The 12043-nt window shown below is 41.8% G+C and overlaps 1 protein-coding gene across 4 annotated transcripts in view; it reads left to right on the forward strand.

Annotated features, from left to right (window-relative positions):
• The window catches only part of MMRN1 (multimerin 1), a 62404-nt gene that overhangs the window by 16307 nt on the left and 34054 nt on the right, over positions 1 to 12043 (forward strand). For all 4 annotated transcript variants that reach the window (XM_073340687.1, XM_073340688.1, XM_073340689.1 and 1 more), the window contains exons 2-3: positions 2027 to 2146; positions 6083 to 6189. In XM_073340687.1, coding sequence (XP_073196788.1) covers positions 2027 to 2146; positions 6083 to 6189 — 227 coding nt within the window. The remainder of the gene's footprint in view (positions 1 to 2026; positions 2147 to 6082; positions 6190 to 12043) is intronic.

Consider the following 12043-nt stretch of genomic DNA (forward strand, 5'->3'; position numbering starts at 1 on the left):
AAATTTTTGCTCTACTTTTGAGTGCCTTAGCTGCTGGGTGGCCAGCTTTAGAAATTCAGAGGCAGGATTTTTCTGACATTCTGAATACCTGCAACAGTTGAAACTGAGGATACTCAGCACCACTGCAAATCAAGCTCTCCATGTCATAGATGGGGCACATAAAATTATAAGCCACGTACCAAATGCAGCTTGAGCATAAACAACTGGCTTCAGTAGGAGCTCCACCTCTGAATACCATGACTCACTTTGATCCAGTCTTTTTTCCATATCTATAAAAAGGAGATAATACTCACCCCACATCTATGATGGGAGACTTAGTTCACCTTTGTACTGTGTGTCAAAGATAAGGACTATCTCTGATCTCATTGTTATCCATGTAGAATCCTCACCTGAGCTATACCGGGTGCAAAGGTTGGACATGCAAAGCATGGTGGTTCAGGTGCTGGAGGGGTGCACGCTGAGGACTGACGTTCTAAATGGGTGTAACCTGCAACACATTAGCATGTGTTGCCAACCACCTCATATGCACAGGAGGGCAAGAGGCCTGGCCACGTTCATGCACAGAAGGCTGTGTTCCCTTAGGATTACAGAGCACCAGCAGGTGCTACAGCCAGAATTCATTGCTACCACTCAATAGCAAGAGCCTGCTAGGAGCATATTTTTTCCTACTGCTGCATAAGTGTTCTGGGATGGAAGGGGCGACCTGTGCCTTTTTTTTCCCCTTACCTAACTCACCTGTATATCACAGGATAGGGAGTTAGCAAACGTGTCATTTTTATTCTGAATAACTATGATAATTTTTGAAGTTCCCTTGTTTCCTCACTCCATTGGTGGACTTTTATGTCCCATACAATCCCATGGTTGTTGTAAGTGGTTTTATGATCTCTCTGCTATGACTATAGTGTTTGGTTCTCCACTTACTTACACCGGTTTTGCATGAGTGTAACTCCATAGACATCGAAAGAATTATTCCTGATTAACACCCTCTATGTGAGAGAAGAATCTGATCCTTACGTTTACTGTTGGAGGCTGCATTTATGTTTTCCAAATATTTATTGATGCAGTTTGCAAACTGACACAAAAGAATGAAGCTACGAGTCCTAGCCATAGGAAAGAGAATATAAACAGAGCCTCATACGAGAGCACAGAGTTTTTACACCCCCAGTTAAAAAGACATATTTTTCCTGATGTAAACCCCCAAGGAAATATACAATGAGTAAGAGAAACAAGATCAAAGAAACTACACAACAACTCTTATATGAAGCACATTCTTCAATAATTATATAATATGGGCTGTGTCTGCGTGCCCCATAATGTGGTATACATGAGTGCTGCTGAGTGTGAAGTACCTCTCAAAACAGAGAGCAGGTTCTGTGGATGTCAAATCTCTGTAGTCCAGCAGTCACAAGTGCAGTTGGGCTCAGGCACCAACCATATGCTCGGTGCTCATAGTACCTTTCCTGTAAGGCTCTCAAAGCACAACACAAAGTGGGTAAATATTAAAACTGGTTAAAAATGTGGGGTGTGAAAACCGATCAATGAAATAGAAATACTGATAGATGTGTGAATGCTGAAACTCCAGGACCCGCTTCTGTGAATCCCAGAGAACAAGTTTCTATGACCTCAAAGCTAGAAAATGCCTGCTGAAGTATACTGTTATTGTTATTTGTTTGTGCTCCTGTAGTACCTAAAGGCCTCAACTGATATTAGGATCCCTTTGTACTAGATGCTCCACAAGCATTTAGTAAGCAACAGTCCATGCCCCAACATTTACAGAAGGGCAGAAAGGAATTATTATCCCCCTTTTACTGACGGGGAGTTGAGGCACCGAGGGATGAAGTGAGTCGCCCAAAATCACATGGAAATCTATGACAGAGCTTGGTGCTGTACCCAGATCTCCTGTATCCCAGTCCCCTGCCTTAATCACAAGGCCATCCTTCCTCTTGAAGGATCATGTTCCCATTGTATTTGGGGAAATGTTATTTGGATATCACAGTTGTCCACTTGTTCCTTCTTTCTCATACAGGAACTGGTGTGCTTATGTCCACACCAGACTCTTACCTACCGTCGTGGTGGACAACATGGAAACCTTGACATCAGGCAAAGCGAAGCCATGTACCTGGACTACTGGAGCCTGTCCTGTGAGGTGCGTAATCCTTTTCAGAAATAGCATTTGCATGCACTTTAATTATGAATCAGCAGGTAACCTGCTATTACTTTGAATGAAAAATAGCAATTCAATCCATCCTGCTTATAGCCCTGAGCCAAATATGGTGGGACAAGCATCTTGTATGATTCTTTGATCATATCAATGTAAAATTCTGAAGCAAAACGTAGTAGGTAACTCGGTACAAATTGCTCTTTAGCTTCTATACCAAGGACCAAATACTGGCCCTTCGCCCATCAGGGTAACCAGGTTTTGTGTCGGAGTTCGAAGAGGTCCCACGGAAGAAAGGAATCCCTGCCAGGGAATGACTGATGGACTTGATGCAGACACTCTTATACTAGAAGCAGCTGGGCACTTGCAGTCCCTCAGTGTGGCACTCCCTCTGCCAGTACAGATCCTTCTCCAGATGAAAGCACCTATGTGGTCAGAGCCTCCCACACACAGCTTCCTTTCAAGCTCCCCACACCCACAGCTTCACCACAATCACGAGGCCTTCCCCACACAAACGGTGCGTGCAGCATGTGGTCTGAAGGCAGTGGGCCAGACTGAGCTGTAATATTGCCAGGAAACGGGTGCACATAGGTTTAGCAAAGCAGTGCTACCGGAACGGAGTTGGTATTTGGTGGAGGTGCAAAATTTGTGTAACTTAACACCTGTTCTGTAGGGATCAAATTCAAATCTGAAGTGAGCAATTATACCTCCTACTGAAGGCAGCAGAAGTTTCACTGTCTTACAAAAGGGTGGGGGGGAGTTGATTGTTTGTATGGCATATGGCCATTTAAGAACCATGATGTTTGTGTTGTCATTGCACCTTTAAGTTCTGAAACGTTCTGTGAAAGAGAGAATTCAAAAAACCATCTCAGTCACAGCTGTTGCAACTGGAGTTGGCTGAAGACTGAGCCCTGGGGGTAGTTTACTGATTAGGACCCACTCACTGTGCTAAGCATAGTCATAGTGTTTATTCCCTCTGACGGGGCTGTGGTTGGATTGCCTCACTGGATTCTACAAATGTTAGTTTTCAACGACCTGCTAGTAGAGTTCGGGAAGGATTGGGGGGATGGGATGACATTTTTGCAAAAAAAGTTTGCGAAACATTTGTCCTTTGTTTTAGTGAAAATTTTCACAATTTGATTTTTTGTTTGTTTGTTTCGGATGAGCTTTATCTTCCAGCCCCTCAGTTTGGCCTGGACTTTTTCATGCATTTTCCACTTAGTGGCAGGATTGTGTACAGAGGACAGGATTCAAGTTTAGGTTAGGAGTAGATTGAAGTTGGACACTGCTGTCCTTCATCTCGCCTTCAGCTCCTTCTTTCCTTGTCTGTGATAACCTCCAACCCAGGCTAATGGCCTGTTCTTAAAAAGTTTTATTGCCAGAGTCTTCTGAATTTGGTCTGGTGTGTGCTTTGGTGGTTTCCCTATTACACCTCCGCTGCTACTTGGGGTATGCAAAGGGAGACATCCCCTAAGTGTGTCTGAGTTGTTCTAATCCAGAAGTTAGGACTTAGTGGCTCTCCATCTGTGGCTATGACCACTAGACTATACCATTCTCTTGTACTGTATAAACATCACGTGCTGGAGTCTGCCTGTGGCTTTGCTACTGCCTATCGGTAGCAGGTAAATTACGCTCCGCATTTTGGGAATGCTTTAAGTGGCTCTGGGGAAGGCCATAACATGTGTTACTAATACACTGTGCATGTGATGAATCTTGCAGTTGTAACATTGTCTCTTTTAAGTGTTTTTTAAATTATTATTAATTCAAAAATTTCAGGATGCCTTTGTAGGAAAATAAGCTCTTTCAGCTGGTTGTGTAAGTAAATATTGTACACAGTCTTACTCTACTAGTCAGAGCTCGGCTATCTGTAGGACAAAGGGAGAGCTTCTGGCAGCTGCAGAAAAGTAGATGATATAAGACTATCCCTTGTGAGACAGTGTTGAGATTAACTGTAGAGTAAAACAAAATAGCATTTTAGAGTTCACTGGGAGGATGTTTTCCGACACAAACCTGGTGGATTTAGTCTTCGAGTTTGCCTTCTTCCAGCAGTCATTTAGATTGGGATTGTGCTGCTATAAAAGGACTGAGAATTCTGTGGCAGCTATCTTCAGAGCTCCCAAACTTTGTAACTTTAGCCCTCTCACTGGGAACAGTGTCTAGTAGCCAGTAGCATTTTTTATCACTGCTTCTGTCTGGCGTTTATATTTAGAATGTTAAAAGGGGCAGAGGAGATTTTATATATACATATATAAATATACATAAACACACACACTAGCTTCCAGTCTAGACTGATTCTTGTATGAAATTAAGGGGGGAAAAAACAAGAAAGACCAAATGCCCAAGAGCGAGTGTGGCAAGTGTATGCTGTCTCCCTGATGGGCCAAGCAACTCTGAGAACAAAATGGCTACTTTCTCTGCACTCAGGCAAAGTTCTTAATTATAAAGGTGCAGTACACCTCAAACGGAGGCAGCACAGTTACACAGCTATATCTACCTTCATTTGATTTTCAGATTGGCTCTTGGGTTCTCTCTTCCCATCCTCCTTCAGTTCTTCACCAAGCTTCCATCTCTGTCCTGCTCCACAAGGTTTTCCACCTTAAGTCAATTCCTTGAGGGACCAAAGTTCACCTCCCTATTCAAATCTTGTACAATCTCTGCTGGAAAATAAACTCTGAGAAACTCCATTGAGGGGAAGTCACTAAGAATGTGAGATCTGGATGGAGCACTAGTGGGGAGCAGAATAGACTCTCAGCCGTTCTGCTGTTACCAACATCCTGCCCCATAGTTTCACATTGCGGGAAGAGAAAGATGTTTTAGGGTATACAGGAAAGCAGAGGCATCTAGAAGCCAAGTTGCAAGATGATCACTGGAACCTGAGAGATAGCCGTATGTGGCTAAGGAAACCTAATGAGGATCCTGGGAATCCGAGCAGAGGGAGTGGATGGCTATGAATATTTGGAACCAGAATTAATATTCCAAACTCCATATATTTACGTTGTTGATTATTCATAGTCATGCCCATCTTTTAGGACTATGCATAATTTTACTTCTTAAAGATGAGTCCTTACTCAATTTGCACTCTTCCCTCGTGCACAACAGCCGCTGGTTTTTGCGTGCAGGAGGAGGGACCGTGCAAACACCAGCTCTTTAGTGTGATGTAATTACATCAGTATGGACAGAATGGACAGAAATGCCCTCATGAAACCTTTTTCTGAATGGGAGAGAAGGCTTAAGCTTTTAGTGGTTTTCACTATGTGTGTGTGAGAGAGAGAGAAAGAGAGAGAGCGCTTCTTTATGAATTTCGGAGAGAAATGTTACCATCAGTACAAAGTCTGCTTCACGATAACACCGGACCTAATTCTGAAGTTCTTACCCAATTTATACTCTCTCTTTCTCTATTATAGGAGATTTGCATGAACAAGGACTAAATAAAGACTTAAAATCCTGATCTGGTTGAAGTCAATAGCAAAACTCCCACTGACTTCAATGAGGCCAGGATTTCACCCTTCAGAATTTATCTTGCTATAAACAGCAGAGCATACACTGTGGCCCAGGCCTTCCAAAGTAACTAGATATTTTGGATTCCTGAATGTTTATGTGCCCAATCTCAGATACCATAAAGAGGCCTAATTTTTTTTTTAAGAAAGCACTGAGTTAACCCTCATCTGAAAATCAGGCCCCTTTTAGATGTCTGAAGTTGGGCACCCAGAATCAGTCGTTAGCATTGAAAATATACAAAGGTTTTTTTGGTTTTTGTCGTTGGGATTTTTTTAATTCCTTTCACTCCAAAGTAGTTGTAAAAAAAAATTAATAGGTGAAATGTGCAGTGTAATGTGCTGATTACAGATTTATCTTCCAACATCATATTCAATCTTCTGAGACAGACGCGTAACATTTGATTTCCAAACTCTTCTTGATCTCCAGATCCCAGACGATGACCCACCGAGCCTACAGAATCAAACATAAAATTGTGACATCACTGGAGTGGAAGTGCTGCCCTGGGTACAGCGGAGAAAAGTGCCAACCCAAAGGTGCGTCAGAGTTGTATTGATTTGAATCCAGTTCAGTTTAAAGAGAGAAAAGGCAATCTGATTCAAGAGCAAAAGCCCCAGATGAAAGTCAGTCTAGTTCAGATCTTTTCCTAACAGAATGAAATCCATTAAAATCAGAAAAGTGCAGACTGGCAGCATTTATTTACTGTCCCTGCTTTCAATTTTTACTGTTCATGCCACATTATTCAGAGAGAGAGAGAGGGAGAGAGAAATTACCTCCCCCAGCTCTTCCCTTAATAAATAAAACTCACGAACTCTTGATTCTGATTCTATTATACGGCAACCTGGAATCTGTATTAAATGCTTCACTACTTCTGTCTGACCTTTCTGGGGGGCAGAGAGGGTGTACAGAATTGCAGCCTTGGGGATATTAAATCAAGGTCTTTCACTGTGTACCTACTGTAAAATTAATCGACCTATAGTAGGCTGACCCCTTTGCCTTTTGAGATTCATCCACTTGGAATATATTTCAGCCAGTAGATAAGATAATGTGCCTGATCCGTTTTACCACTGAAGTCAATAGAAAAATTGTTACTGATTTCAGTGGTAGCAGGATTGGATCTGCTGACTGACTTTTACAAAAAGCCACACCAGATATTATACATGGCCTACGTACAACTGTGCCTTTTTTATACAAAGCATGTAGCGTTTACCATTGCCCTGGTGATCAAACATATGGCAATGTGCTGTCATTTAACATCTGTATAACTGCTACTACTTTGCTCCTGGCCTTAAACAAACTGCCCTTGAAAAATAAGATATGGCATTAGCATACATATTTTAAATGAATGAATATTACAAGAAAGGCTATTAGATGTGGTGGGGAATTCAATCAACAGTGGTAGAATAGAGGCTGTCATTAAAAATTAATGTAGAGGAATGTAGAGAAGCCACAGCCATTCCCATCTAGGAGAGGGAAATATTGAAGAGCTGGGACCCCAGCAGTCGGGAGAATCTCTCTTACAGCATTGAAAGCTAGTGAGCGTTGGGTCAGGCTCTAATGTGGCACGATCAGCCACCACGATTTATATCCAAAGCCCCTGTTTGACATTTTCAGAGTTGACATTTAAAAAAAAATACAAAACGTTAACAAAAACAGATTACAAAAATGAAGGCTTAAGAAGGAGGCAAAGTACAATCAAAGTAACTGGTCCAGCATCAAGGAAATATGGGAAATGATGTTTATACCCCAATTCATTATATATTAGTGTAGAAAAATAGAAAGGGGAGTTGTGCTGGGTTACAGCTGGTGATCGACAATCAAACTCCTAGTTTCCACTCCCAAATCTTCCACTAACTTGCTCTGTGACCTGGGAAAGTTACTTAACCACTCCACATCTCAGTTTGCCCATCTAGAAAAATGGGATGAGACATCACACAAGGGCATAGAGAAGCTTAATTAATGCATGCTTGTAAAGCACCTGAAGGGCCGGCCTCGGATGAAAAGTGTTACGTAAGGACAAAGTATTTCTCTTTTCTCTCTCCAGAATCCTGCCAACCACTCCAAAGCCACTGACACCCACCTCCCACACAGGGCTTTCGGCCAGTGAATTTGCAGAGTGGTGAGCCAATGGCCATGTGCCCAGGCCTCCCTTTCAACACCGCTGCAGAGAGAATGACTATGTATGCACTGTTCTGTCTCACACAGAGCTGAGCGGTGGATGTGGCCTCTCCTGACCTTGCCCTCTCTACACAGTAGAACTGTGGCTGCATGATGCATTTATGGGAGTCCTGTGACTATGAGTGCATCATGGGAGATGTAGTCCAGTCAGGGAGCCTGACCCATAAGAAAGAATGAACAAGGTCATAAGGTTTCTGAATTATAACTCTCATGAAGCAACGTAGCACCGTAGGAAAACGTAGTTTTATGCTGAATTGACTTGAAATGAAATGTTTTAGGTCAGTTTAAAACAAAATGTTTTGATATGGGAATATTGAAATGTTGTTGTTTTTTGTCAAGAATGCCAAAACAAAATGTTTCATCACCTCCAAATCAAAATGTTTTGTAACATTTTGTTCCTCAAATAAATAAAATAAAATGATCACCTTTTCGTCCCAATATGTGATGAAAACAAATGTTGAAATATTGGAATTTCCTCACAGGATAAAAGTTCTGATTTTTGCTCAGGTCTGCTTACATACAGTGCATTATGCATCACAAATCATTTCTGGAAAGGACAAACTGCACCCTCGTAAATGTAGGTCATGTTGCATCCAAATGCAGCATTGCAATGTAAGTTGATTTTAAGTGCATGGATTCAGTTTCCTCCCGCTTTCCCCCGAATGATTTAATCTGTGCTGGCTGCGGCTTAGGGCACACAATATTCTCAGAATTGCAGAGAGAGTACAGTAACTATTCTTAACTCTAAATATGTCTGCAATAATACACTTTTTCCAGCAGATGGCTCTAAAATGTTCTGAACAGAAACAAGGAAGCCACAGCAGAGTGTAAAAGACACGATGGGCAGCAATTCAAATTTAAGCACAGAACTCTCAGAAGGATTATAATAGGGATGGGGAGGATTCTTGTAATGAAACTCAGAAACTCCCCATGGTGATTCTCCTTTAGCTGCTCCTACTGCATCACAAATATATTCAGAGAAAAAGACGATCTAATCTCCATATTTTAATACTTCCTGAAAATCATTTCATGCATATATGTGTTTAAAAATACGTGCAGCAATATATTACATATCTAGCCCAAGATTTTCAAAGACAGGAGTCTGATGTTGGGCTCCTGAATAAGTGACCTAATTTTTCAGAAGTGCTGAGTGCCCAGCAGCTGCTGCTGGTTGCTCAGCACTTTTAAATAACGACCAGTTGTTTTCTTTATTATGCCTAAGAGTGGATTTAAGAACCTAACTTCAGTCTTGTGTTTTTGAAAATCTTGTCCTAAATTTAACATTGTGGGTGCAACTTTTAAAAGGCAGCCTCAAATTCCATATGTGCAATTTCTTCATTTAGGCCTGTACACTTCCTGAGCACAAAATTAAAGGCCAGACTGGCTGAGAAATCGAGCCTTAGACTTGTGGCCAATTCTCCCAATTAAATGGGAAGCAAAAGATGTGGATAGAAAGCAAAAGTTTTTGCCATTCGGTGACTGTTTGCTGGCCTAAGGGAAACAAATTTAATTATTTCAGTCCGGGGCTCAAATTACAACTGGCATTATTTTCATCCTTGTTAGGACATCCTTGTGTCCAATGAATAGATAAGCATAGGGATTCAACTCCCATCTTATCCCTCCAGATGGTTCCTTCAGAACGGGACTGAGACAAGTTAGCGGGATGTGGTGAGACAAGTCACGTTGCTGCTGACTGTTCTGAACCTGTTTTGTTGATAAAGGACCCTAATTTCTAAAGTTGTCCATCATGTACCTTTCCCATATGGGCAGGTTATTCCATAACTGGTCACTCAGAGGAAAGTACAAGAAAACCCAGAAGCAGTTTGTCCTGGCTACAGTAGGAGGCAGAATACTGGACTAGTCTGATGCAGTATGGCAATTCCTATGTTCCCGTTCTCACAGGCATTCAATTAGCTAGACAATTTACAACATTAGTGAAATAAACGTGAAAGGAGAAATATAAGTCCCTGAAACTATAAAAGTGAATAGAAAGCACTATAAGGATCAGGAATGTGCCACTTGTCTGAAGCAGTGAACAAGCTGCTTGATTCGATGTGGGGGGAGATGAAAGATAAGACTGATTGAAAAATCTGGTGTCTTTAGCCGTAAGGATGCTGGTGAATACATTTGGGAAGACAGAGAGATTGGTAAATGAAAGAATAAAAGGATGTCCATCAGCTGGTCCTTTATCACAGGCGAGTAACTGACTCCACAGTCAAAGATCATATTATCTCTCCCCTCCTGATAAATACTATAGAATGAATTGGGATGAATGTAAGAGTTTAACTGCTGTCAACAACCATGGTCAGAAGAAGATAACAGCAGCTATTGAAATCGTAAACAGACCTTTCGGTTTCTTACCCAGCATGATTGCAGTTCCATTGGGTTCCATGGAACAGACCAGGTGATAATTTGATGTCATGAGCACCTGTTCAGTAGCTAATTGTTATTTCCAATATTCACTTACCCCATAATACAGCTCCTTGTATCTTCCTTAAATGTCATTGATTGATTACCATAAATATTGTTATGAGGCTGATGGAAAGTAGGGAAATTTATATATATATTTCATTCCATTCAGTTACCTTGGAGAGTCAGGTTAGGACCAAACTAGATTTCAGTTCTTTACCTGAAAATAGTCTCCCTAAACCTATCCTTTTCTACTTATCCTGTATTTGGGGTCAGAAATCCTGTCAACCAAATTATCACTCTTGCTCCTGTCCATAGCCTTCCAACTACACCCAAGTTATTTATGAAATATTTTGCACACTTAGTAAATGTGTAGCGTCTATTTTAGCCACCCCTACTCAGGGTAAGTAGTACTTTACACTGCAAACCGTCCTATTGATTTCAATATTAAGACAGGCATAAGAGAGGCAACATTGTCTAGTGGTTAAAGCAGAGGCCTGGGAGGCAGGAAACCTTGGTTCTATTCTTAACTCTGCCAGTGGCTCCCTGTTTGGCACAGGCAAGACAATATCTTTTATGAGACTTTGTTTCCCCTCCTGTAAAATGAGAATAATACAATTTGCCTACTTGTGTAAAATGCTTTGAGATCCTCATATGAAATGTGCCACAAACGTGCATAAATGGATGGAGTTCCCACCCAGCTCCCAATATAGATAATGGATGTTTTCCAAACTTACAACCTTTCTTGGATTTGCCTTTATTGTTCATTTAAATACCAATCAATATCAACTTCGGCCTAAGGTTCCTCCTCTAGGTGGCAGTTTTGAGTTTTTCCTTGCAGAACCTCACTGTCCCTGCCACTAGTTCTCTTTACATTACAGACACACTCAAATCCCTCAATATTCTAAGTTTGGAACTTATAGGACCCATCTGGTCTGGTTGCCAGAGAGAGTCACCAGGATAGCTCTGCATCTCCATGAAGGTCCATAAGGGACACCTTGTTATGAAGTACAAAGTATGTATTGATTATTATACGAATAATGGGCAAGCTTCAAAAGGTTCAGACAATTCCTACAAAATTTGGATATTTGAATTTATCTGAACCTTTTCAGGTCTCCGTCCCTGCTCTTTTCCATCTTGCCTCTGCCTTTCTTCTCTCACTCCAAACAGATCTTTCTCCCTTCCCCTGTCCTCACCTTCCCTTTAGCCTGACTCTCAGCTCCTCCTCCCTGAGCCCAAGGAGTTTGAATGCTATTCTACGGTGTAGAGATCTCTAGTCTAAATATTCCTTTGAATTCTGGACTAATACTACCCTCATCTACAGCAATCTCCATGTCTTGCCTGAGTCAGATGAGCCCCTGAATGAAATGGGCTAGATTCATCCCTATTCAGTTTGGGTTCACTCCTGAGGAGATTAGAGAGTGTTTGCTTTGGCAAGCTGCATCGGGGTTCTAGAGGGAGAGATGAGCTTTAAATGACAGTTGGGGTCATTAGGAATTGTACCAGCAAAGGTTGCCCAGGGAATGTGCTGAATCAGCCCATTCCATGATCTTTCTCCTCCTCCCCAGTAGTGCTTCACACTTTGAATTTCCATTGGTGGTAGGACCCCTTACCAGAGAGAGAATTGCAGGTATCTTGCACTGCTGTGACCCCTCATTATTAGACTTCCTGCTGCCAAGGGCCCCTGCTTCTCAGGTTTCTCTTACTCACCCTGTGGCCCTCAAGAAGTCTCATAACCCCTGAGATCTAAAGAAAGCAGCCAGCCCAACAGATACACTGATACAAAGAGAAGGAAAAAAAGGG

This window comes from Lepidochelys kempii, chromosome 4, assembly GCF_965140265.1.
Source record: "Lepidochelys kempii isolate rLepKem1 chromosome 4, rLepKem1.hap2, whole genome shotgun sequence".
In the NCBI taxonomy this organism is placed as follows: Eukaryota; Metazoa; Chordata; order Testudines; family Cheloniidae; genus Lepidochelys; species Lepidochelys kempii.